The sequence below is a fragment of the Bos indicus genome, chromosome 29 (genome assembly GCF_029378745.1).
Source record: "Bos indicus isolate NIAB-ARS_2022 breed Sahiwal x Tharparkar chromosome 29, NIAB-ARS_B.indTharparkar_mat_pri_1.0, whole genome shotgun sequence".
NCBI lineage: Eukaryota > Metazoa > Chordata > Mammalia > Artiodactyla > Bovidae > Bos > Bos indicus.
In genome coordinates this window covers 46,647,021-46,673,993 of record NC_091788.1, presented here as the reverse complement: position 1 = coordinate 46,673,993, position 26,973 = coordinate 46,647,021, and the positions used below count along the sequence as shown (strand labels likewise).

The window sequence follows — 26,973 nt, the reverse complement described above, 5'->3', positions numbered from 1 at the left end:
ATTAGTATATATTACATTTTATTATATATATTATATAATATATATTATATATAATCAATATATAAAATTACATCTTAACTTTATAATTATATATAATATATAATCATACATAATATATATTTATATATGTTTATAATTATATATATTTATATATAAATTTATATAATTTATAATATAAATTATTATATAATATAAATTATATATTAATTATATATATGTTACATGTGTGAACATAAATATATATAATTATATATAGAAATTATAAATATATAATTGTATGTATATATGTATATATATAATTATATAATGATATATATAATATATAAATAATGTAAATATATAATTATAATTATGTATATTATATCTATAGTATATAATATATATGCTATAATATATATTATATATATAGTCAACTAGCTGACTTCAACTAACAAACATATATATAATATATATTTAATATATAATAGTTATATATTATAGATAATATATAATAATATATAATGTATATATTTAAAAGTTTATTATTTTAATTTAAAAATTTTATAATTTAATAAAAATAAAATTATATTATTTTATATAATTATATAATAATTTAGAATTATATAATTAATATTAATATAGTATATTATATAATATTTATTACATACTTTATATATTATATTTATATTATACTATTATCATATATTTCTAATATAAATTTATTTATTTTAATTGAAGGCTAACTACTTTACAATATTGTATTGGTTTTGCCATACATCAACATGAATCCGCCATGGGTGTACACATGTTATATACATTATAATATATTTATATATACTATACATATACTATAGATATATAATTATAGTTTTGAAACACTTTAAATGGTAATTTTTTTTTTGAAACACTTTAGTGGTATTTTTTTTTAAAGCATCGAGACTACTTAGTTTTTTAAATTCCATTGACTTTCAATGACATCATTGATGTTTCTCCCTAGTTTTGGTACTTTTGCTGATGTGTCGCTGAGTTGTTGCAGAAGATAGCTTAAAAAACAAAGCTGGCAGTTATTCTCTACCCTCTTGGTTTTCATGTTAATTATCGTTCTACCATTCAGTGAGGGAAGCTCTACTATTTAATTATAAACATTACTATAAATACATTGTAAGTTATGTGCATGTGTGCTAAATTGCTTCAGTCATGTCCCGCCACCCTTTGCTACCCCATGGACTGTAGCCCGCCAGGCTCCCCTGTCCATAGGATTCTCCAGGCAAGAATACTGGAATGGGTTGCCATGCCCACCTCCAGGGGATCTTCCAGACTCAGGGAAACCCAGATCTCTTATGTCTCTTATATTGGCAGGAGGATTCTTTACCACTAGGGCACCTGGGAAGCTCCAAGTTACAACATAATATCATTAAAACATCAGCAAAGATGTCTGGCTTCTTGAGGAAAAGGCAAAACAGACTAGAACATTAATACAATTTAATGAGCGTGCTCTGAGAATGATGATTAAGGAGAAGCATTTTAGGCGATTTTAAGGAAGTTCCCAAGAGGCAGCCAGCTCTTTTGTAGTAGAGGGTTGTCTAGAAGCTCAAGGGGGAGCTGACCAATCACAGAATCTTCTCAGATTACCCACACCATGTTTTTCAAACAGCAAGAGGGTTACATCGAAGTCACATCCCCACACCTCATGGGCAGATGGTCCTGATCTCTGGTGTTCTCGATCCCCAGCCAGGATGGTCAGATGACTTGTCGCCCCAGAGGATGAATTAATAGTGAGGAAGAGAGGATGCTAAGCATAAGAATGTTCTTTACTTCAAAAATGTAACTTCTACAAAGAATTTTCTATATTATGCAACTGTAAATAAAGTGCAGTGTCCACAATGTGATTTCTAAGATAACGTTTACTTTTTCAGGTTGAAATCAAGGAAGCAGGTGGTTCTATCACAAGTAACAATCTGGATGAAGCAGCCTTCCAACATCCTCTGGCCCAGGAGTCATGTTGCAAGTTCCCATCATCTCAAGGAGCAGAGGATGCCTCTGGTTGCTCTCATAAGAAAGACTCTAACCCAATGGTAATTATGCCAAAGAAAATGTGTCTGACTAACATGATGTTAAATGTTTGACCCTTATCATTACTAAGTCAACAGTAAAATATTTTCAGTCATTGCTTTGCATTCTGTTTACTTGTCGAGTCAGCATTTTTGATTGTCTTATCTATGAAAAGAGGGATATAATTAGAGTCTTTCTAATGTTTCCTTCACATCTAAGATTCTCTTCTACTCGATCTTAGCAAATCAAAGATTAGGACACTGCTGTATTCACTAAAGAGAGAAGCCGTAAGTCACCTCAGTCCAGGCAGACCCAGGGTTGGCCCAGGAAAGGAGCAGCTGCTGACCTGTGTGGTTTGGCATGCTGGTGGGAGGGGGCAGCTGCGGTTCTGTGGCTGCAGGGCAGAAGCTGCTTTCCTCCCTGCCTGCCTCCAAATCCCTCCTACCAACTAACACTCAAGTAAGATAGGAATCAGTAACATTTGTGGTTTATGTGATAGGTTCGCATGTTTGTCGTTTTATTTAATCTATCAACTGCCCTGGTGGCTCAGACAGTAAAGAGTCTGCCAGCAATGCGGGAGATCTGGATTTGATCCTTGGGTTGGGAAGAGCCCCTGGAGAAGGAAATGGCAACCCATTCCAGTATTCTTGCCTGGAGAATCCCGTGGACAGAGGAGCTTGGCAGGATACAGTCCATGGAGTCACAAAGAGTCAGACACGACTGAGCTACTAATACAGACAAACTCTGTAGGGTAGACATTATTTTTACCTACATTTTATGGATCAGAAAACAGAGATGTTGCATAGTCTACTTGTAAGTGGTGTGTTGAGGACCAAAAAGGGAGGGAAACCAGGGAATCCAGCCCCAAGCATTCATTCGGCAAAAGGTCCACAGAACCAATTGCTGTCCCCACCATCAGCTCTCTATTCCAAGAAAGGAGACCTTAGACCTAAGGTGTGTACTTTAACTGGAAAATACTTGAGAATGAGCAGAGCTTTTCTAGGACACTTAGATCAGGTGAACAGGATGAGAATTCTTCCGATTACACCAGACTCCTGAGTAATGTTAGAATGCTCACAGGAGGGACAGGATTGTGTCCCTCAGGAGTCCAGAATTGTGCAATAGGCAGAGGCCTGGACAGACCACTCAGCCCATCTGTGCACCTGTGCGTGTGTGGCTATAATTATCCTCTAAATACAAAGAAAATTCCAATGGAACATGAATGCTGGCCTCTTATCCAGTGTCAGGATGATCTGAAGGTGTGAGCTGGCGATCAGCACCTCATTAATGTAGGTTGTATGTGTGTTATTTTGGTAACATTGATCCTTTAAGCTTATTTGGGTTTTCCTGTCTAGGAAACCCAAAGGCAACCTAACAACAGAAACCGTAGTTTCTCTGGGTATTTGCGATTTTACCATCAGAATTAGAAGCTATGTGCGGTGAGAGACAGTGACTCCTCTCACCTTCATGTTCATGCCGCACTGCCATGGACAGGGCTGCCCAAGGGAGGGCCGAGTCCATGCTTGGCTTGACTGGTGTGGTGGACTGGTGACTCACCAGGCTTGCTGGGGATTTATATATGGTCAGAATCCAACTAGGCGATCTGAGGGTGCTGGTCAGGCCCAGAAAGATTGACATGGTTTCTTGGAATTTTCCAGTACTTGGATTAAACTTTCTAAACTGTACTTGTAGGAAATGAAATAAATGGGTATCTTAAAAACACATTAAATGTTAAATAATAACATGTGCATGTGGAAGGAGAGAACAACTGTCATAAAATTAAAGATTATTCTAAGTAGTTGACCAGCTACAGAGATGGAGTCAGGGGGACAAAGCCCTTCCTATGGTTAACTGGATTTCAGTGGGGCCAGGTTAGGCAAGTCAGCACACTCTCTCCATTCCTGAAGACCGTGGAGTACCTGGACAGGTGGACAGAAGCTCTGGTTCATAGTCACCTGTTCCCTACCCTAAGCCTATACCTGTAGAGACAGGTGTGAGCAGGAACTTCTCTTAACACACTGAACACACCTCCCAAGACGTTTCCCCGGGAATTTTTTTGCCTTGTGGTCCCTCCAGAGAGCATGTTATTGTAGAGTAAATAAGTGAGAATATATCTATAGTTTACCATTTTCCATTAAAACTTAAATTGTGCATTAAAACTGTGTTCTTGGATTTAAGTTTACTTAGATTCATATTACTGGATATCTTTTTAAAAATGGAGCCTGATCATTATTTTTCATTTTAGGTGATATGTCAGTTGAAAGGGGGCACACAAATGCTGTGTATAGACAGTTCTGGCGCAAGAGAACTACAAGCACTTCATTTGGTTCCTCAGTATCAAGACCAAAATAATTATCTACAGTCAGGTACAAAGTAAATTAATAGAAAAATATGTCATATATCACATGGAAGTTGGTAAGTGAATATGTGTGTGAATGTGTATACAGAGTGAAAGTCAAATAGGCAGTTAGGCAATTTGGCAACCTACAGCCCATATTAGTGAGTTAAGACTAGAAAAATATATCTTTATAGGTTAATTCATGTACATTGTTCTGACTATCTCGAATTCTTAGATAGCTGTCCTCTCCTTCTGCTATCTGTAGAGAGCTTTGTGATCCTAATAGGCAATTACTTGTACCCATGAGTGGTGTGGCCAGAGGTAACTGGGTTGAAACAAACTTTCCCAGATTAGGCAGTGGGTTGACTGTTCAGATGTGGCAAAAATCATACACATTTTAATGTAAATGTTTTAATGCAGTCAAGGAGAACCAGCACTCCGCTTTCATCATCATGGGTTCTGAAATAACTATCAAATGCTGACTTATCTGCCGTTGATTTATTCAGAAACTTCTTTAAACTGGTGCAATAATAATGAATAATCTATAACTACTTGATTACCATCAAATGACTCATGAATGATTAAAGGAAGGTCAAATGACATAGTTTTAAGATTGTGTTTACAAAAGTTAGACACTAATACTCAAAACTGGGCATCTGTGTGTACTATGCACATAATTGTGTTACCCTAAAGCTTGAATTAACCAGAATATTTCATTATCATATGATTCACTGACCTTGTCATAATTTAAGTCAATATTAAGTCCTGATGCCATTCCAGTGAGCCTTTGGAACCCAGGGCAAAAAGACAGAATGTAACTGCTATTCCATCCTGATAGTCTCCTTATCCAGGGACAGATAACATGCCTCTAAGGCATTTACTTTTCTATGATGCAAAGCACCTCCAGGAGCACTTTCCTGCACACCAGCCATGGGTTTTCTGGCTCCAGTCCCTGTGGGTCAGAGCTGCCTCTGATCCTCTACACAGGCAGAGAAGGCTTCTTTTCCAATTCCCTTCCTTCTGGAACACAACAAAATCCTAATGCCTTAGATCATCCCCAGAAGGAAGATTTACATAATGCTCTCCTCATCTATGTCCTTGTCATATCATCATAACTGCTCAGCCCTCAGCCTAGTTTCCTTTGTCACTGTGTACACATTAAATATCACCGTGAAATAGATGCATTCAGTTACGTAAATCTCAAGGAAACACCACTCAAAGGAGGCACAAGCCTTCAGTAGGTGGGCAATCAGGAGACTTCTGTCACTCCAGTTCAAACACGGAATTTGACAGGGACCGTAGTGTCTCACGGGTGTTCTTCATGGCGCGCTTAGGCCAAAGAAATACAGTATCAGCTCCAATCTTAAGTAGTTGCTCCCAATAGCCTGGTAAGTATTCACATGCCATCAAATCAGTACCTGAGGAAGAGCACACACAAAGTGAAGGTGGCCCGTGTGTCGTCCCACAGGGGGCGCTGTGCTTTCTCTGGTGAGTGCTGCAGCACTCGAGGGCACCGTGGCACAGAGTTTAGGAACCTGGGCAGCGACATTTTTTAGCATAACATCCCGGAAGCTCAAGTAAAGTAGCATTATGACAAAGAAAAAAGGTGTAATAAGTAAAAACAAACAAACAAAAAAACCCAAGCTGAAAACATTGACCAGAAAGGTTTTATAGAAAACATAAATAGGATCAAGAGAAGTGTAAATGACTTTGCACATGTTAAACTCATGATACATTATCATTTTTGTACTTTATTCCATGTGCAAGTGGAAAAGGAACAATATATGCTATCAATTAATTGTAATTAATTGTGTCTTCCTTACAGATGTCCCTAAACCCATGACTACTTTAGTAGGAAGATTTTTGCCAGTACCAGCAAAATTAAATCTCATTACACAACAAGTGAGTTATTGCTTTAATAAAAAAAATACAATAGGGCATTATTGTCTCTTGAAATTTCAATTGTTGAAGTTTGAATTACTCAGAAAGTATATTTATCCTCTGTTTTACAATCAGTGGTTAAACCAAGTATCCAACACCTTCACCCCACGTTAGGCACTGGGAGTAGCAGAGTGAGTCTAAGACCGCCTTCTCTGCCGGCTCTGTGAGACAACCTGGCCTTCCTAGGCCTCTGGACCCCAGTTCTGCCCCATTCGCTGAGTGTGTCCTTTGTAGTCCTGACACCCATCAGCACGTACCCCTCACTTGGTCTAGAATACTTATTTCCCACCTTTGTCCACATCAGGAAAATGCTCTTTAGTTTAAAATACTTTTATGATTACACCATAATGTGCATAGATTAAATATAAGACAAATGTACTCTTTTCCTTAAGTCTTGATGTAAAATGTCCCGTCTCCAGAAGAGCCTTCCGTACGCCCCCAGTGTAGACGCCACTCTGTCACAGCGCCGGTTTGATTCTCTGCATACGCCCCCAGTGTAGACGCCACTCTCTGTCACAGCGCCTGTTTGATTCTCTGCATACGCCCCCAGTGTAGACGCCACTCTGTCACAGCGCCGGTTTGATCCTCTGCATACGCCCCCAGTGTAGACGCCACTCTGCCACAGCGCCGGTTTGATTCTGCACACACTGTGACTGCCTTGCGTTCTGCAGTCTGTTTGTTTGCCTGTATCCACCCCCAGGAATACAAGCTCCACAGAGCGGAGGTCTTGTGACTCTTGGTTACACCTGTGGGCTGAGGGCTGGAGCAAAGCTAACATGCATCAGGCCTTCACAGAGGGTGGCCTGCAACAGGGCAGCGTGCCTGAGCACTTGGGTTACATCAGTGAGCCAATATTAAGTGAACCCCCCAAAACAAATCAAAGCAGAACAGATGACTCTGCCCTCCCACAGTTTACATTTCAGTGTGGGAGACAGACAATAAGCAAACCTAATAAATAAATAAATTAAACTGTATGCTAGGAGAGCAGAGGCAGGGCACTGGAGGTGGGGGTTTGAGGAGGAAGGCAGGTGGCAAGTTTAAGCAAGGTGGTCAGTGTTGGCGCCACTGAGAAGGTGACACTCGAGCAAAGTCTTGAGAGAGAGGAAGAGGTGAACCATGTGACTGTCACGTGGAAGAGCCTTTCAGGCATGGCGAGGAGCACTCACAGTCTGGGTCCAGTGGGCTGTGCAGACAATCAGGAGGCCGATGGGGCAAGGGTGGAGCAAGCAAGAGGGGAGAGCAGGAGGAAGTGGAACGAGACAGAAAACATCTTACTTAAAAGACATCTCTTTTTCTCTGCTTTACTTTGAGGCTAAATAAATAAGCAAAAGAGAGAGAAATTATATCTGGTTTATTCTGAGAATCATCTCAACCTCAAGAACTGTTAAATCACTTCCTCAAAAGAAGGCAAAAGTCCAGAGAAGTCTACTCCTCATGGACTGCCATGAGGAGGTGTGGGCCCAATAATTGGGTGTCTGGGTGACTGTAAAAAAAACAGTTGCAGTCACTGGTGAACACTTCCCTCTAGCAAAGCAGGGGAGAGGAACACAGAGCCTCCCAGCTCTCAAGACCCACCAGGGTGGTTCTGGTGGTGACTCCCTGTGAGACTGTGGTGGGGGATTTGTAATGAAGGAGTTGGACCCTGGGTGGTTTCTCAGTGTCTTCAGGGCCCATCAGGGAATGATTACACACAATGATAAAAGAAGCAGAAGAGAGAAAGGATGATACATAAATTGTGTTTTCCCAAGATCATGCTTCTTTTTTTTTTTTGACTGCACTGAGTGGCTTGTGGGATTTTAGTTCCCTGCAAGTGAAGTCGCTCAGTCGTGTCTGACTCTTTGCGACCCCGTGGACTGCAGCCCACCAGGCTCCTCCATCCATGGGATTCTCCAGGCAAGGGTACTGGAGTGGGTTGCCATTTCCTTCTCCAGGGGATCTTCCCGACCAGGGGATCTTCCCGACCTAGGGATCGAACTCGGGTCTCCCACATTGTAGGCAGACGCTTTACCGTCTGAGCCGCCAGGCAAGTTCCCTGACCAGGAATCAAACTCAGGTCTTTAGCAGTGAAAGTACAGAGTCCTAGCCACCAAACTGCCAGGAAATTCCAAAACTATGTTTCTTAAATAAAGCTTATTTTTAAATTTCAAGTTTTCAGGGAGGAAGGGACAAGGATAGGATGTTTGTGATATACACAAATAATTTCAAAATCTAAACTTATTCAACAGTTGAAATTTCTTCAAGCTTCTTTTAAGAAAATAAAGGTCAGCGTTGATTTTGCTACCCTTTCCTTTCCCTGTAAGCCATGTGAATGGATAAAATACAATAAAAGAACATGAGAACCAAAAAGCAAAGGACATGGATAATGCAGAGATTAGGACACTGGTTTTGAATTTGTTAAAATTGATTACAAAATTTTTTATGATTAGATGAGAAAGTAATGGTTGCCAATGAGATTTCAAATGTCAAGATCTCTTGTGTTAAACTAAGAACATAATAATAATCAAAGAACATGTTTAGTTTATAGAAATATGTTATTAAATTTATTTCCGAATTTGTAGTTCATAAAAGTGAAAAAGATGTCCATTGCAATAACACTGGACAACCGACTGACAGCCGTGTGAACCGCTTGTCAGCTTGTAGGTGGCTTGGCCCTGAGTCCTTGGCCTGTTTTCAGTCTTTGACCACAGTCAGGCTTTCTCGCCCCAGGGCATCCTGTGGTCTGGTGGGTGAGGTGACTGGGGCTGGACTCCTCTCACTTCTACTGAAACCCTTGGCTGGAACCCTCTCAGGTGTTAGCAGAACCATGGTGATAATAAGGCCTGGATGTTGTCGTAAAGGGATCGTGGTATAAACTTCCAGAAGAAAATCATTTTTGTCTATATCTGGGGTGGGGGGAGAAGGTATAATAAACTTTTAAAATGTATACTAATTCAAATTATGCTTGCCTTTGACTTTACACAGCTTGACAGTGGAGCCTTACCATCTGCAATCAACGGTTCTGCTTTCCCCTCAGGATCAACTCTTCCAGGACCACCACCAAAAATAACTTTGGCTGGGTAAGATTTAAAAGCAACTGTCACTTTAATGTAAGAGTTTAAGAGGCTCTTGGGTACATTTGTGATTTTCTTCTGAGTTTTAAAGTTAACTTTACCTGCAAACTTTCATGACTTCTAAAATAGGATTTTTACATTCAGCAGTGCACTAACAGTATTGCTGTGAGTGTCTGGTTTGTGGTTGCTTGAAAGACTGGTCTGTAACCTTCATTTACTTCCACTCTCTGCCCACTGCCCAGTGGCAGTGTTTCAGAGGTTTGCTGCCGATCCTAGCTGTCTTGAGAGCACATTGGCTTAAACTTGGCTGCTCTGTTTCTTTTTTGCTGTCATCAACACAGGTAATGGTGTGGCAGTCACTTAATGCTGACCGCAGTCTCCGTGCCTTTATGGCAGCCTCTGCCCGCTGCCTTTGCTCAGGTTCAATGGCAGGGTCCAAGGCACATGGTCTGCAGGTGGATATGGCTGCACTTATCTGGGACCTTGTCTGGACATTTTAAAATCATGTCTATAATTGTAACTAACTAAACTAACCAAGCTGGTTGCAACTTTCTTGAGTTCACACTCATGTGCTGTCAGTGAATAGAGCAGCCCTCTTTGTTCATGGAGCCATCTAGTTGGTTATGGAGGGCCATCTCTTCCTGCCTCCAGAAGTTGGGACACACAGCCTAATGAAAAAGTACATTTGAGGGCCTGAAAGAAATCAGGCCAGCAATTTAGGAAATGTAGGCTGGTCTCTAGTGCCCCCAGCCTCCTGAAGTGTCTGCCTTTAGGCACATCTTCACTGTGACCTTGATGAGGGTGAGGAGAGTCATGGGGCCGTGTGAGAGGCTTAGGTGACTTGGTGGGATTCAGTCAACACACACCTCTGCGGCGTCGCTGAAGAACGTCAGTTGCTCACAGGATTTGCTGCTCCAGTCTTAGTAGTTGGTCGTGGAGCTGGTTGTGATTCTGTGCCACCTCAGTTGTTGACTCTCATTTAATTTGGCTGACTCTGACTGTGGGAGCCATTCTCCTGGCTTCACTATCTTGGCATGGTGGATCAGTGGTTGCTGTTTACCTGGTTCTGTAATCATGGTTCATAATATTTGTGGACAAAACAACTCTGTGAGCAACTTCTAGATTTGCTGATGGTATTACATCTTTGGCTACACCATATGACCCAGGATTTTCTCAGGATATGTACCTTACCTCGCTTGTAATCTGGGAGCATCCAGCCCGTGGTATTGCACACCATGTGCTTTAGCATGCCTACCATATCCACGGGCATTCGGTGCTTCAATACTTTATTTCCGGTGTGGCTCTCGGAGTTAGAGTGCCGTTTGAAGTTTCTCTGCGTTGCAGCTGCTACACGTTTCCACAGAGGAGCAGCAGTGAGGGGACTTTCACTCGGTGCACCCCCTTATTCCCACCCTCCCCCTGCCTTCTTCCCGCTCTCTGCAAGGTTTTCTCTGTTGTGAAGTCATTATGCAGGCCATAAAATATTTTTCTATTATAAATGATGTGCCAGGAAGGTTTGTCAGGAACAACATGAGCTTTGTTTTTGTATTTTTTGCTGCAAATAATTACTTGATTTGATGTCATGCCACTGAATCAGCCAGATGATTATTATCTCTACATCCACAGCACTGATGGCATACTGGAATCTCTACCAACTTGTTATTTTTGGTGAGGGAGCTGTCAGAAAACCATTTGCTGGCTGTTTCATTCTGTATGAGTTCCCAACCACGACTAATTTGCTAGACCTCTTTAGATGCTTTGTTAGGCTTTTTTTTTTTTTTTTAACTTTCATCAGACAACAAGGTTAAAGTAGGTGTGAGGACATGAGAAAGGACATTCTGTCAGCCCCTGTGGTGTAAACGTTCTGAGATAGGTGACTTAGATGTGGGCCAGCTTGGGCCTCACAGCAAGCAGTCCATGTGGATGAATTCACCCAGTCACCATTCTCAAGATACAGGTGGTGAACTGGCTGACTTATTCAGTAGCCTATCATATGAATAAAAATTCACGTCCTGTCACTCTGCACGGCTTTAATAATCAAATTATCAATCAGACATTACTGTGAATTCTGATATCCCTTGAGATCTTTATTTTTGGTAACATCATGAACATTATAAAATTCAAGAGTCTGCTTCTCTGGAAATTTTTTCTTAAAGATGAGGTCATATCTCACTGTGGTACAGTTTATTTATAATGCTTTTCTGAGGCAGAGTTGTCCAGATCTCCTCTAGCCCTTTAATTCTCAGGTTGGCATAGAAGAGTAGTCAAATATGATTAATATTAGAGCCATGGAAGTTTTTTCCAGTTTAACCCACTGCAGTGAACTTGTCCCTTTACTGTCCCTCCAGGCGCTCTTTGCTCAGCCCTGATGTGGTATCTTTGCTTGTGCTGTTATTTCAACTGAAACATCCTTTTGATGAATAACAAAAAAACTTCACACCCTCGAAAGTCAATGTCAAGTTCTACTTCTTTCAGGAGTAGTTTGTTTTGTTTTTTCATCTCTATTAAACTGTCCTCGAATTTTATATCATTTATAATCGATATCATATAATTTGATAGTTGATTATATAACATCTTTTGTTCTCTAATTTTTCAATTATATATAGCTCATGTCCCAAATTATTTGGTGGATTCCTCTAGAACAGGCAACGTAAATTAAAATAGATGTGTATGTATGTATATTTTGGTATTCCCGTGAAGCACTTATGACGGTCTAGCCACAAAGTGATCTCATAGTCAGCGCCTGTTGGCTCCTTCCTGCACCGTAGATGCTCACTGAACCGCGCTCTCTCCTTCCACAGTTACGGCAGGGCACCACTGCAGTGTCTCCATGGGCCCCTACTCCATTTTTAAAGGGAACAGTTTTGGTTCCTCTGGACAGGTAGTGCCAGGTCACACCATGCCCCATTTTAGAGGCAAGGCCGAGGGCAAGAGTGGTGAAGTGGGTGCCCGTGTCCCCCTGCTCTGAACAGCCCACATCTGATCCAGGTTCGGGGACCAGGGCCAGTGCAGCCAGATCTGCCGCCTGCAGGCACCATGGGGATGGAAGGCTGCCACTCTCCTCTCTATGAAGGGGAAAACTAGACTAGATGGAGAATAAATTAATAAAGACTCAACAACATAGTGTGGGGATATAACCTTAAAAATGGGAGACATCTCCAGAAGAAGCAGCACACAGCAGCTCAGCCGGGAGTCGGGGACCTTTATGGCCTCCGATGAGAGAGGGCAGGGCTCCTGGAACAGAAACCCACGGTGAGGAGAGAGGCGGAGCCCTGATGAGGGGAGCTTCCAGAGCACGGGGGCGGGGGCCTGAGCTGAGGTTAGACTGACCTCCCCTGACTCAAGACAGCTGTGTGTGTGAGGGCGCAGCGCACAGGCAGAGGGTGGCTCCCGTGCTCTGCAGGCTGCCAGGAGGCTGTCAGCAAGCCTGTGTGTACCGAGCACTGCCGGAGCTCCTGAGGAGACCAAGACCAAAACGTGGTCTCAGAAGCAGCCAGGGCCACAGAGGCAGAGCCTGTGCACACAGCCTCGGGGAGCAGGAGGCTGAGCTCGAGGGCCACAGGCCCAGGGAGGGGGAGCCCTGCTCACAGGCGGTGTTTGGGCATGTGTGCTCCTGCTCAACCCCAGGGTCTACCCACCATCTCACAGAGCTGACATCCCAAGTGCCCTCAGGCAGCAGTGCTTCTGAGCCGCGCTTGGGAGCCTGTCCGTTTCTTAACCCGCAGCCTCCCTCAGGTTTAGCAGTATCCAGCACACATTCACCTCGCCCCTTCTGATGCCCCTGAAAACGGCTTCTGGGCTAATCCCCAAAGGAACAGTTAGGAGGGCAGTCCCCAGTACCCACATGATAACATTCAAAACACATGTGATACTCGTGGTAATACTAGTCAGCTCTAACACAGTGGACGATGGTTTATCTGTTGTTTCTTTAGCTTATACTCTTCATTAGTGTTCTGATTTGAAAAATACAGAAATAGAAATCTATTTGGTGTGGGGAGCCACACACAGTAGAGGTTTAAACAGATCAATGGAAGAAGCTTGGGGAAGGTCCAAGGCCCCAGTGACATGAAATATCTCTCCCTCCTCTGCTCCCCAAAACGGTGTGTGTCATAGTTGTAAAGAGCCTGCCTGCCAGTGCAGGAGACATAAGAGACACAGGTTCAATCTCTGGGTTGGGAAGATCCCCTGGAGAAGAGCGTGGCAACCCACTCCAGTATCCTTGCCTGAAGAATCCCATGGACAGAGGAGCCTGACAGGCTACAGTTCATGTGGTCGTGAAGAGTCGGACATGATGAGTGACTAATGCTTTTGCTTTCACTTTCACTTTCCCTGGGGCCTGTGCCCTCGAGTTCGGCCATCTGCTCCCCGAGACTATGTGTGCGGGCTTGGGGAGGAGACAGCGATAGGGTCTCTGGGCGTGCAGCTGGACCTGGCCAGGCCTGCTACTCACATTGTGAATGTGCATGCCGCTCCATCTTATGATCTGGCACTAATAAATGATACCTATAACTCTTTGGTGTTGAGATTTTCAGTCTTTGTTCAAAAACACCAGCTGCTTAGCTAATTCTCTTTTTGAAGAGTAATGATCTGAATACATTTTCTTTTTTAATCTTTATAGAGTAACTCTTAGTTCATTGGACACAAAGTCTAAAAAGCCATGTAACTGTACCAAATCCCAGTGTCTGAAATTGTAAGTAATCGCAAATCCTTCATTATTAAGTAGAAATAAGGTTGTATAGAAATCAGTAAGTGGAGCAGGGTCCAGACAAACGTGAACGGCTAGTAGTGTATATGCTACAGTTAAGACTCAACAGCCGTGTACTCACGCTCCTCGTAAACCAGAGAGACTAGAAACAGCACCTTCTGCATAAGCCTGGTTGGGATCTTTCGGTATTATCTTGACCAACTAACTTAGTAAAAGACTCTGCCTGCGCCTCAAGTGGTGTGATTTTCTTGGATTTTGGTTTACGTTCTCCAGCCCCTCCAACAAGTGCTAAACACTGCATTCTTGTTGAGCATTAACTGTAACATTTCCGCATCTTAGTTTTTAAAAGCTGGATGAATTGGTTTACTCTATATTGAATTCTTCTCAGAACAATTCTCCCCCAGGGATGCCAGCTTCCTGGGAGGCTCAGTCGGGGGGGGGGGGGGGTGGTAGGGCAGGTTGTGAAGCAGAATCCGGGCTGGGGTGGACTGTGTGGCTGGAATAGGATGTGGACCGGTCACCATGACTGGTGGCACCGTGCCCTTGAGCTCCCGTCCCCGCCTGTCATGTGGAGGTGCATCCGTGCAATCTGTCTGCTCTCAGCTTCTGCCCTGAGTGCCTGCCTAGCTTTAAGTTACGTGATGGAAGGGGAGAATACGCCTTGTGCCGATGTCTAACAACCCTAACCACTATCTCCACATGATTTTTCCATTGGAGAGCTCCTGCTGAAGTCACTGAGAGCTCCATTGATGGGACAGTGATGTGGGGGTGCAGAAGTGGGTAAAAATCCAGAAGTCTGTGAAACTTGGTTCACAAAACAAAACTGAACAAACAAATTGATTTTTTAAGTTAATGTTAAAATCTAGGGTTGACTGTATGTAAATACTGAGTTGTCTTTGGTTTAGTCTGTGAATGCAAGTCCTATACCTCTCTGAACGTTGGACACACCATGAGACTATTGATCAGGAACTCTAATAATGCAGCTGGGTGAGGAGGAAGGAGAACAGAGAGAAAAGCCTGGACCATGTGACACTGTCGAGCCAGAGTGGCCAGCCCAGATGGAAACTTCTGATGCGGTGGAGGACGAGGTGGCAGAGATGAGAGTGGACGGAGCTGGGGGGTGAAGGGGTTCCTGTGGACAAGGGCTGCCATGCTGCTGGCTGGGCCGGCGACTGGGTTGCCCATGAACAACCCGTAAAGCCTAGAGCGAGGTATGTACACTGTGACTGGGGACGAAGTGAGGCGGCTCTTAAGGACTTGGAAATAAGATGTCTCTAAGAAGGGTTTTTCCATGATCCAGAGGATGTTGGCCATTTGATCTCTGGTCCCTCTGCCTTTTCTAAAACCAGCTTCAACATCTGGAAGTTCACCGTTCACATATTGCTGAAGGCTGGCTTGGAGAATTTTGAGCATTACTTTGCTAGCGTGTGAGATGAGCGCAATTGGGCGGTAGTTTGAGCATTCTTTGGCATTGCCTTTCTTTGGGACTGGAATGAAAACTGACTATGCCAAAGCCTTTGACTATGTGGATCACAATAAACTGTGGAAAATTCTGAAAGAGATGGGAATACCAGACCACCTGACCTGCCTCTTGAGAAAACTGTATGCAGGTCAGGAAGCAACAGTTAGAACTGGACATGGAACAACAGACTGGTTCCAAATAGGAAAGGGAGTACGTCAAGGCTGTATATTGTCACCCTGCTTATTTAACTTATATGCAGAGCACATCATGAGAAACGCTGGGCTGGAAGAAGCACAAGCTGGAATCAAGATTGCTGGGAGAAATATCAATAACCTCAGATATGCAGATGATACCACCCTTATGGCAGAAAGTGAAGAGGAACTAAAAAGCCTCCTGATGAAAGTAAAAGAGGAGAGTGAAAAAGTTGGCTTAAAGCTCAACATTCAGAAAACGAAGATCATGGCATCTGGTCCCATCACTTCATGGGAAATAGATGGGGAAACAGTGGAAACAGTGTCAGATTTTATTTTTTTTGGGCTCCAAAATCACTGCAGATGGTGAGTGCAGCCATGAAATTAAAAGACGCTTACTCCTTGGAAGGAAAGTTATGACCAACCTAGATAGCATATTGAAAAGCAGAGACATTACTTTGCCAACAAAGGTTTGTCTAGTCAAGGCTATGGTTTTTCCAGTGGTCATGCATGGATGTGAAAGTTGGACTGTGACGAAGGCTGAGTGCTGAAGAATTGATGGTTTTGAACTGTGGTGTTGGAGAAGACTCTTGAGAGTCCCTTGGACTGCAAAGAGAGCCAACCGGTCCATTCTAAAGGAGATCAGTCCTGGGTGTTCTTTGGAAAGAATGATGGATGCTAAAGCTGAAACTCAAGGTCTTTGGCCACCTCATGTGAAGAGTTGACTCATTGGAAAAGACTCTGATGCTGGGAGGGATTGAGGGCAGGAGGAGAAGGGGACGACAGAGGATGAGATGGCTGGATGGCATCACTGACTCAATGGACATGAGTCTGAGTGAACTCCGGGAGTTGGTGATGGACAGGGAGGCCTGGCGTGCTGCGATTCATGGGGTTGCAAAGAGTCGGACACGACTGAGCGACTGAATTGAACTGAACTGAACTGAAGCAGGGTTAGTGAATAGTGAAGTCGCTCAGTCGTGTCCAACTCTTTGCGACCCCATGGACTGTAGCCTACCAGGCTCCTTTGTCCATGGGATTTTCCAGGCAGTAGTCCTGAAGTGGATTGCCATTTCCTTCTCCAGGGGATCTTCCCAACCCAGGGCTCGAACCCAGGTCTCCCTCATTGTAGACAGATGCTTTACTGTCTGAGCCACCAAGCTAAAGTGAAGAAGGGTTACTTATTGATTACTTCATAATGGAAAGGCCCAAGAAATAGCTTCTTGCCTAGAAGCAGCTTTCCAGATTAATCGGTGACTAACCTGCTAAGGAAAGATTTTATCATCACAAGGGGGCTTGGTCAGCGTTGGAACAAATGAAGAGGAGGTTCAGAGTGTTTGTGGTGCTGTCCTGGGAAGGCAGACATTGTGTCTGGGGGCTGCGGGGGCCGCCCACTCCAGAGAAGTGCGGGTGCCATGCACAGGGGAGGTGCAGCCCTCCCGGTGTGTTCTGTGCCTCTGCACCTCTAAATTCACACTCAGCACTGGTGATTTTGCTTCCTCAGTAGCAGCATCCTGAGAAGCAGGGGGCCCTGAATAAAGGCTGGGAACATTATAGGCACCGGAGGGGATGCTGTTTCCACCAAAAATTAACACATAGCACTCTGAACAGTGCATCTTTGGTTGGTATCAATCTACCACTGAAAAACCAATTATCTCCAGAAATACTGCTTTTGGAAAGGCTAGAAATGGGCATATTCAACCCAGTGGACCTTCTTGGTGAGATCTGTGTGCTTGTGCTGGTGGCAACACCACTCTGTCTCCGTGTGCCACAGGTACCCATCCTGATGCCAGTCAGGGGTGGATTCACCACTGCGGCTGCACTAGCCAGCATGGCATCAGCACCAGTCATAGCTCTTAGCTTCCTTTAGCTTTTTTCCCCGCAGCGAAGTCATGTTCAAAGCAGTGGAATCTAATTTTCTTGGAGTCTATTTGTCCCACATTATTGGGAATCTCTCTTGGATAAATGTTAAGAGGGATTACTACTAATTGACCATTAATAAAGAGAAAACCACATTATTGTATTTTTTAAAAATCCAGGTGCTGCATACACGTGGGTAAAAATCAGTAAGTATATGTGATTACAATGGAGAGAACTGCATCATAATCTGCATCCCTCCCCCTCCCCAGACTTCTCCCTAGAGGCCGCCACTTCAGTGACTTCTGTGTTCAGGCTTTCTGAACTTTGCCTCCATGTCTGGAAAGATCATCTGCTGCCATCTTGCTGTGGGAGAGGAGGGGACAGTCTGCACTCAACCCCCTTGGCTAGAGCCACCGTTTTCAGTTCCTTTGCTGTTTACCCTTGAAACTCAAAAATCTTATACTTCAAATTTTTGTTTTTATTGTTGTTCCAAAGTTTTAAAGTGTTTGTAGCCAGGGATATGCCAGGATGCCAGTGAACAAAGAATGAGTTTGGAATGTATCATCTCAAGTCTTTTCAAGCACTACAACTAAAATTTTAGGCTACAATGTGCCTGCGGGAAGTGAACGTACCACAGAGCATCCTGGGTATTTTCTTGAATAGTATTGTCACTTTCTCATTAAGTGACAGAGTAAGACTACCCACAGAGGGTTGGAAAGTTGCTGTCTGCCTGCACTGCAGCAGTCTGTACCTCGAGGACAGTATCTTCAGCAGATGATGCGCTGGTGTTTCATAGCCAAGAGAGGGGCCACAAACCTCGAGTGAGGGCTGTAGACGTGGTTTCCTGGGCAACGGTGAGAGTGCACTGAGGAAGGAGGACAACACAAACACCTCGTGCAAGACCAGCTAGACTGCGGGCAGCACTGGTGAGGCGGCACGGGCGCGGGAGTGCGGCAGGCCCTGAGACAGCGCCACCCACTCTCACTCATCAACCTGCAGGCAGCTGGATTTTCTTCCACTGAAGACTGGAACCCTTATGTCTGTCCAACTGACCCACCACGTGGAGGAGCCTGAGACCAGAGAGGGCGGTGCTTTTCCAACTCTCATCTTGTGGCTGCCATTATAGCTGTTACCACTGGGGCAGATCAGCCTGAGCTTCCTAGGAGGAAAAGTGATTCTGCTTAGAGGGGAGCCCACAGAGGTAACAGAAGGGAGTGGAATTTGGGTTGAGGGCCAAGGTGTATGTCCTGGCCCTAGACATGGGTTTTTGACCCTGTCTGACCCTTGTTCTAGCCCTGAGAGAGAGAACGTGTGCTCGATGGAAGGCCTCATGGGGAGGAGTCTGTGTCTTGTTCACAACTCTACCTCCAGCGTCCAGTGCAAGGCTGCTGTCGACTGGGCACTCAATACACACGGCAGAAAATGAGCAGTGACTTTTGTTGAACAGAAGTTTTCAATTTAATATAGTCAAAATTACCAAATGTCTTTATTGTTACTGCCTTTGTGTGCCTTGTTTAAGAAATCTGGCCATATCCCAAGGTTAAATAGATGTGCCAATAGACTATTTATAAAAGTTTAAAGGTTTGCTTTTTGTCCCACTTCTTAGTTGTAACGATTCATCTGTGAATTTCCTTCATCTCTGTATTTAAGCAGTCATTTTGTCTGCAAAGTGTCTTTGACGGTGTCTTTCCCACCCTTTCCTTTTCCTTGGCGTATGGTCTTAGCTAGGACCTCCACAGCTGTGACGAGGGGATGCTGGGGCAGGGCACTGCCTTGCTGCTGATTTTCATAGAAACACTTCTAAAATTCCCTTACCTAAATTTTATTCCCTGAATAAGATATTTGCTATAGGTTTTTGAGAAATGCTCTATAGTATGCAGAGGACATGCCTAGATGCTGTAACAGACTCTGCACGGCAAGCAGGGCTCTTGTGGTGGCTGGTCGGCGTTAGTGCCTCCTCCTCCTTCAGCAGATGTCCTGCCATCCTCGAGTGATTCCCCAGCTGCCACCCTCACAGTCGCCTTCCCGCCATGAGGAAGAGGAAAGAGCAGGGTAAAGGCACACTCCTTACCTTCTAAGGCATAATCCGTGATTGCCACAGCCACTTCCACCCAACGTCCCTTGGCCAGAACCTAGTCGTGTGGTCAGACCATGTGGTGTAGGAAGCTGGGAAGTGATGCAGAGTCAACCACACCCTCAACTAGAGCTGTGGCAAGGGGCAGAGCGAGGGGTGTGTGGGCTGTTTTCTGCTGCATGCCCACCTCGGACTCAGAAAGGGTCCTTCTGTGTATGCCTGGGTTCCTAAGTGCCTTTCTTTTTTAATTCTTAGTATAAATGAGTGGTGAATTTTATCAAAGCCTTTTAAATACCTGCATTCTTTTAAATGATCAGATTGCTTTCCTCTTTTAATCTTACAGTTTGATCTATGACAACATTTTCTAATGGTCATCCACCCTCGTAGGCCAGAGATTAAACCCGATTTGATCATGATGTATTGATTTTATCTTTCATGTGCACTGCTAGATTTAGTTTTCAATATTTTGTTAGGATTTTGTATCTTTTTCATGAGTGAGATAGATCTGTAGTTTTCCTTTCTCATATTTTCTTTGTTTGAAATTGCTATTAGTGCTGAATTGCCTAATAAAATGCATTAGTAGTCTTCCCAAATTCCCACTGGACCCTCTTTTTCTCTAGCCTCTGGAAAAGTTGGGCAAGATAGGATTTATTAGTTCTTTGAAGTTTGATTAAGCTTTGTGCATAAAGCTGTTTGATTTAATGTCTGGGATTTAGAGTGGGGGTAAGAGATGGAATACTCATTCACTCTCTTTACAAGCTGTTGCCGTCTCTAAGTTTGTGCTTCTTCTTGAGTCCATTTTATTTTATATTTTCTTGAAGATTATTGTTTTCTTGAAGATTATTGATTATTATTATTGACATTTTTAAGTCTCAGTATATGTCTGTTCATATACTCTTTTGTTATTTTTAAAAATTATCTATCTGTAGTTAGAGCTTTAAATTTTTCTAATTTTAATTTCTACTATTGTTTGTTGTATCTTTTCTTCTCCTTGATCAGTCTCATGAGAGATTTGTCTGTTTTGTCAGTCATTTCAGAGCAGCAACTTTTGGTTTTATTGACTTTCTTGCTTATATTCCTGTTTTAAAAACATTACTTCTTACTCTTAACTCTTTTCTCCCTCATATAATAATTATTACAATGCATGCCTGCACGCCCAGTCATGTCTGACTCTGTGACCCCATGGACTAAACTGCCAGGGTCCTCTGTCCATGGAATTTTCCAGACAAGAATACTGGTGTGGGTTGCCATTTCCTTCTCCACGGGATCTTGCTGATCCAGGGATCTCACCTGAGTCTCTTGCGTCTCCTGTATCATAAGTGGGTTCTTTACAACTGTGCCACCTGGGAAGCCCATTTTCTCCCTCACACTTTATCATTTTATTCCCTTGTTTTAATAGCTTTTTTGTGTTAAATATTTATTTACAATCTTTTTTTAGGAAATGCATTTAAAGCCATAAGTTTGCTCTGTGTACCGCTTTACTGCATCCTCCAAGAGTATGTGCTACTTTCATTGTCACTCACTCAAAGTATTCTGTAATTTTCATTGTAATGTTCTCTTCACTGCATGAATCATTTAGGTGTACATTTCAAAGTATCCAGATATATATGTATGCATATATGTGCATGTATCTGTTTATATGTATTTTTAAGCAACATTTTTACTGTCAATTTTTATGTTTAATTATAATGTGCTGAGATAATATGGTTTGTATGATAGCAATACTTTGAAATTAATGAAGATTGCCTTATGACAATGTTTGGTCAATTTTTAATATATTCTATATTAACTTAAAAATGTATATTCTCTATTTGTTAGATGCATTTACTATCCACTAGTTCAAGTTTGTTAGTTTTGTTTTTTAAATCTGCTAAATGCTTATTAAATTTTGTGTGATTTATCTGTTTTTTATAAAAGTTCATTAAGATGTCTCATTATGATTGTGAATTTGCTTATTTTTTCCTTATAATTCCATTTTTGTTTATATACTTTGAGCCTATAGTGAAAGGTGTACAAATTCATGATTGTGGTATCTTTTTGTGAATTATTCCGTTAACTGTTAAATGTGACTCTATATCCTAGTGCTTTTTGCTTTGTATGCTTTTTTTTATATTACTGTTACTACACCATATTTTCTTTGGTTTGTATTAGCAAATGTGCTCTTACCGTCCTTCTGTGTTCATGCTCTGTGTGGTAGTGTTTTAGGTGTGTCTTCTGTCATCTAGATATAGTTGGGTTTTTATTTTGTTTTATTTACTTATTGTATTACTATTATTCTTTTGGCCATGCCACGCAGTGACCAGGGTTCGAACCCACCAGTGACCAGGGTTTGACCAGGGCTCGAACCATCCTGCAGTGGAAGTACAGAATCTTAGCCATTGGACTGCCAGGGAAGTCCTGTAGTCGGGTTTTTAAAAAGCAAATCTAATAATCCATGTGTCAATAGACTTTAAAATCTATTTGCATTCTTTGTCTCGTTATTGATATATGTGGACTTATTTGTATCACAAATAAGTTTCATAAATTTTTTTTGAAGCCTTAAAATTTATTTAAGTTCTTTTGTTTCCCAAAATGGCAGCATTTCATATGTGCAATCTGCACCTTGCTTTTTTAAAATCATGGTAAAATATGCAGAACATAAAATTTACCATTTTAACCATTTTTAAATACACAATTCAGTGGCATTAATTGTACTCATGATGCTGTGCAACCATCACCGTTACCCATTTCTGGAACCCTTTTGTCATCTCAGATAGAAAGTCTGTACCCATTAAATAGATTTCTGTTACCCCCAACCCCTGGCAAACCTCTGTTCTACCTTCTGTCTCTTAGTTTTCCTGTTCCAGGCACCTCATATAGGTGGATTCATACAGTATTGTGCTTTTGTGTCTGGCTTTTTTCACTAACATAATATTTTTAGGGTTCATCCATGTCGTAGCATGTATTAGTACTTTATTCTTTTTCCAGGTTGATTAATATCCCACTGTATCATAGACCACATTTGTTTATCCACTGATTGTCCATCATCTGTTGATAGACACTTGGGTTGTTTCTACCTTTGACTATTGTGCATAATGCAGCCACAAACATGGGTGTGCACGTGTCTGTCTGAGTTCTTGCTTTCATTTCTTTGGGGTATATACCTTGAAGTAGAATTGCTGAATTATATGGTAACTTATTATTTAACCTTTTGAGGAAACACATTACTGGTTTTCACAATGACTACACCATTTTATATTCCCACCAGAAATACAGAGTACCACTTTTGTGTTTTCTGATTACCGTTTTTTCCTCGCTTCCCTTTTTGCCTGATTTATGTTTTAAAAACTAATGGCAAAGTGGAGGAAGCTGAAGGTGAGGAGACATCACAACAGCACAGACAAAAGTGATGGTGACCTGGACTCGGGCGGAGACGGCAGGGTGAGGAGAGCCACAGATTAGGAGACGCTGCAAACTGTGTGTAAAGAGACATACACATTTTTCACTCATTTATTCATTCCACAAATATTTTTTATGCCTGTGATTTCAGGGATAGAGAAAACAGAAATTAACAAGAAAAGTTATGGTCCCTGCCGTCTCAACACTCACAGTCCAGCTGGGGAGACAGACATGAATATAACAGTCACATACACAGAGATCGTGGTGGATGTGTGGCAAAGGAACAGCGATGGGCAGAGGGTAATGGGGGAACTGACCAAGTATGACAGCCAGGAAGATTTTCCTGAGGAAGGGAATGGTTTTGGATGAGGAGGAGTTAATCAGGAGTTAATGAGGCAGACGTGGATTCAAAGTGGGTCGATAAGAGCATTCTAGGCAGAGGAAATAGCAGGTACAAAGGCCATATGGCAAGAGAGAGAGGGCACCGGGTTCTGGGAACAGAAAGGAGGCCAGTGCCATCTGTGTAATATTGTTCATTATACCAAAATGTACAAAATAATCTGAATGTTCATCACTCTATACTGATGTTACTACAGAGTGGGATACAGTGCAGTCATTACAGTGACATAAATCTATTTACATGTAATATTAACTCTCATATTGATAATAAAAGCAAGCTGTCATATTGATTACTAACTTTGATACATAGTAAAATCACATTGAAACTGTATAGAATATGATCTTGTTTTTATTTATGTATTATATGTAATCAAACAGCATATAGTTATTGATAACATGCATAGTTTTACAGAAAAACTCTGAAATATATTCACCAAATGGTCATCTCTAGGGAGCAGGATTCTGAATTATTTTAATTTTTTCTTTTTATTTATATTCTAAAAAACTACAACAAATGTTATTTTCTTGTATCAAGAAGACAATTAGCAAAGACATTTCTGAGCCAGAATCAGAAGACTTGGTAACCTCTTGGATATGAAAAAAGAGAGAAAGGCAGTCATCAGAAATGACTTGGGGTCATGTCACTGGGTGGGTGATGACACCACAAATGCAGAGAGACTACAGCAAGAGCAGGGTGAAGGCTGAAGGAGAAGGTCAGAACTTAAGGTGTGGACACCCTAAGTTGAAGGTGGAAATGTCTGATAGGCAGTAGGGAAATGGTTTTGGAGCCTAATCGTGTCACACGCTGCTGTGAGGTAAATGCAGTGCAGAGGTCCTTGCACTTTCTGGTTAGGGAGGCTGTTGACCACCTTTGAGAGTTAGAAGGAGGCAGGAAGATGGTCCGAGAGCAGTAGATTAAAGAATGAATGGGGATGAGGAAGGATGAGCAGCAAGTGAGGAAACCCTTACCTGATGTTTGTGAAAGAAGAAAATGAGACTTTGGTGACACAGATTTACAAATCTTCTACATAAAGTTTTTTTAAAAAGAAAGTGAAAGTTGCTCAGTCATGTCCAACTCTTTGCAGGCCTATTCTCCAGGCCAGTAGTAGGTAGCTGTTCCCTTCTCCAGGGGATCTTCCCAAGCCAGGGATTGAACCCAGGTCTCCTGCATTGCAGGTGGTTCTTTACCAGCTGAGCCACCAGGGAAGCCCAAGCATACTGGAGTGGGTAGCCTATCCCTTCTCCAGTGGATCTTCCTGTACCAGGAATCGAACTGGGGTCTCCTGCATAGCAGGCAGATTCTTTACCAACTGAGCTACCAGGGAAGCCCAAAGTTTTAAAAAGTAGTCAATAAATAAAATCACCCAGCAAAGTGTGTAGAGTGAGAAAAGAAGTGTGCCTAGCTTGGATCTCGGTGACTAAACATATCTTGAACTAGGTATAAAATTCTAGATTGTCAGTTTTTCCTCTCCATGCTATAAAAATATTGTTCTACTGTTTTCCATTATTTCTAACACAAAGTCTTTGGTCAGTCTAGGTAATGTCTTTTCTCTCTGGTGTTTTTACAATTTTCTTTTTATCTTTGATTTTTCTTTTTATTTGCTTTTTTGAGGTTCATTAGTTTTCTGAAATCTGAGGACCCACAACTGGAAAGCACAGGTATCCTCCAAGTATAACTCTCTTCTGCTTCTCTTTTCTGTCCTGTAATGCTTATCAGTCATGCGTGACCCCCTAACTAGGGACCATTTCTCTTCATCTCTCCCATGTTTCTAACTTCTTTGTCATTTTATGCTGAATCTGGATCTAACTCTTTATCTTTGTTTATCCTTTCTGACTTTTAATTATTGCTTTTATCCAGGTCATATGTACATAGTTTAAAGAGCTAAATAGGGGATTCCCTGACTGTCCAGTGGTTAGGACGCTGCATTTGCACTGCCGAGGGCCTGGGTTTGAGCCCTGGTCAGTCCATGGGGTCGCTAAGAGTCACACAAGACTGAGTGACTTCACTTTCACTTTTCACTTTCATGCATTGGAGAAGGAAATGGCAACCCACTCCAGTGTTCTTGCTTGGAGAATCCCAGGGACGGGGGAGCCTGGTGGGCTGCCCTCTATGGGGTCACACAGAGTCAGACACAACTGAAGTGACTCAGCAGCAGCAGCAGCAGCAGCAGCAGGGAACTAAGTCCTGAAAGCTATGTGGCTCAGTCAAAAAAAAAAAAAAAAAGTCTAATAATTATACAAGGTTTATGACCAAAAAATGTAGTTCCTGGTAATTGTTCCTTATTTTCTGATCTCCAGACGCTTTTGGCCCTTAACCAAATCTTTTAGTATTTGCCTCCATAAATCTAAATAACATGCCTGCATCGCTGCTTCTTGGCTTTTCAGTTTCAGCATGATCTCTTGTTTTTGTGCCATGAAAGATGTGGATTTAGCCTTTTCCTCTTCCTACTCACACCTAACCCCCTCCCAACATGCACGTGGCCTGTTCCCAGACATCAGATGTACTTTGTTAGATCAGTAGTGTTTTTATGACTGTGAAAACACATCTGAGGTTTGATTACTGTTCTTCCTCAACTTCTTTCTCTTCTCCCTCACGTTAATACTTAGTTTTTAAATGTATCGAGCACTAACTTAACCCTTAACTCTTCTCTGCTTGTGTAAGTGCTTTCTCAACACATGCAAACACGCTAGGTGCTCAGTGGCCTGGTCTGGAGGAAGCCTTTCCTGCCGCCGTCAAGGTCCTGCTCCTAAGGGGCTGGTTCTCAGCCCTAGGTGCGGTTCTCCTTACCCTCCTTCCAGCATTGGTCCCAGGGTTTCCTTTGCTTCTTCCGCATATCTGACCCCCTGGCTCCTGGATAGCATTATCTTCCTCATTCTTGATTCACTGCATTGTTTTCAGGCAGCATGTCGTCCAGCAGCTTCCCAAGCAAGAGTGATGGAGAGAATGTTTTCAGACTGTGCGTGTCTGAAAGTGTCATGTCTGTCCTCACACTAAGATGGTCACTTTGGATGGATGGTAGGGTTTTCAACTTCAACTAATTAAGTTTTCCTTTAGGATTTGGAAGGCTTTGCTGCATTTTCTTCTAGTTTCTGGTGTTGTTATGAAATTTTTTCTCACCCTTTGTATGAAACCTGTATTATTCTTTCTAGAACCTTCTGGGATCTTCTTTCTGGTCCCTGTGCTCTGAAATCTCCACGAAGTAGATTTGTGGGAAGGTTACCTTTGAAGGACTCACACTTTATAAGGGTTTTTGATGCAGCTCCTACCTTCTGTAGCTCAGACGCTGTCTCCTGTAGCAGCGGCCAATCTGAACGCAAGCTTTGGGCCACTAGGGACCAGCAGAGGGCCCAGACAGCACTTGGCAGCTGCAGACCCACCCCTCTGGCTCACAGTTTCTTTTCACATCCAACAATCTCCTTTACTCTCCTCTTTGTTTGGCATGAATTTTGACACATTATTTAAAATATTAAAATAATAAATGTTAAAATAATTGTACTTAGGAATTCTATAACAGGAAAGTTTCTGCAAGCATCTAGTCCACCATAT

General features: G+C 42.4%; 1 protein-coding gene across 4 annotated transcripts in view; it reads left to right on the top strand.

Annotated features, from left to right (window-relative positions):
• The window catches only part of TESMIN (testis expressed metallothionein like protein), a 47,394-nt gene that overhangs the window by 5,167 nt on the left and 15,254 nt on the right, over positions 1-26,973 (top strand). For 3 of the 4 annotated variants that reach the window (XR_011565019.1, XM_070783256.1, XM_070783257.1), the window contains exons 3-7: positions 1,896-2,054; positions 4,277-4,397; positions 6,195-6,271; positions 9,272-9,366; positions 13,979-14,050. Coding sequence is in view for 3 of the 4 variants with exons in the window: in XM_070783256.1 (XP_070639357.1) it covers positions 1,896-2,054; positions 4,277-4,397; positions 6,195-6,271; positions 9,272-9,366; positions 13,979-14,050 (524 nt within the window). In the remaining variant the exon portion in view is untranslated. The remainder of the gene's footprint in view (positions 1-1,895; positions 2,055-4,276; positions 4,398-6,194; positions 6,272-9,271; positions 9,367-13,978; positions 14,051-26,973) is intronic. The other variant, XM_019954635.2, reaches the window with a different exon arrangement.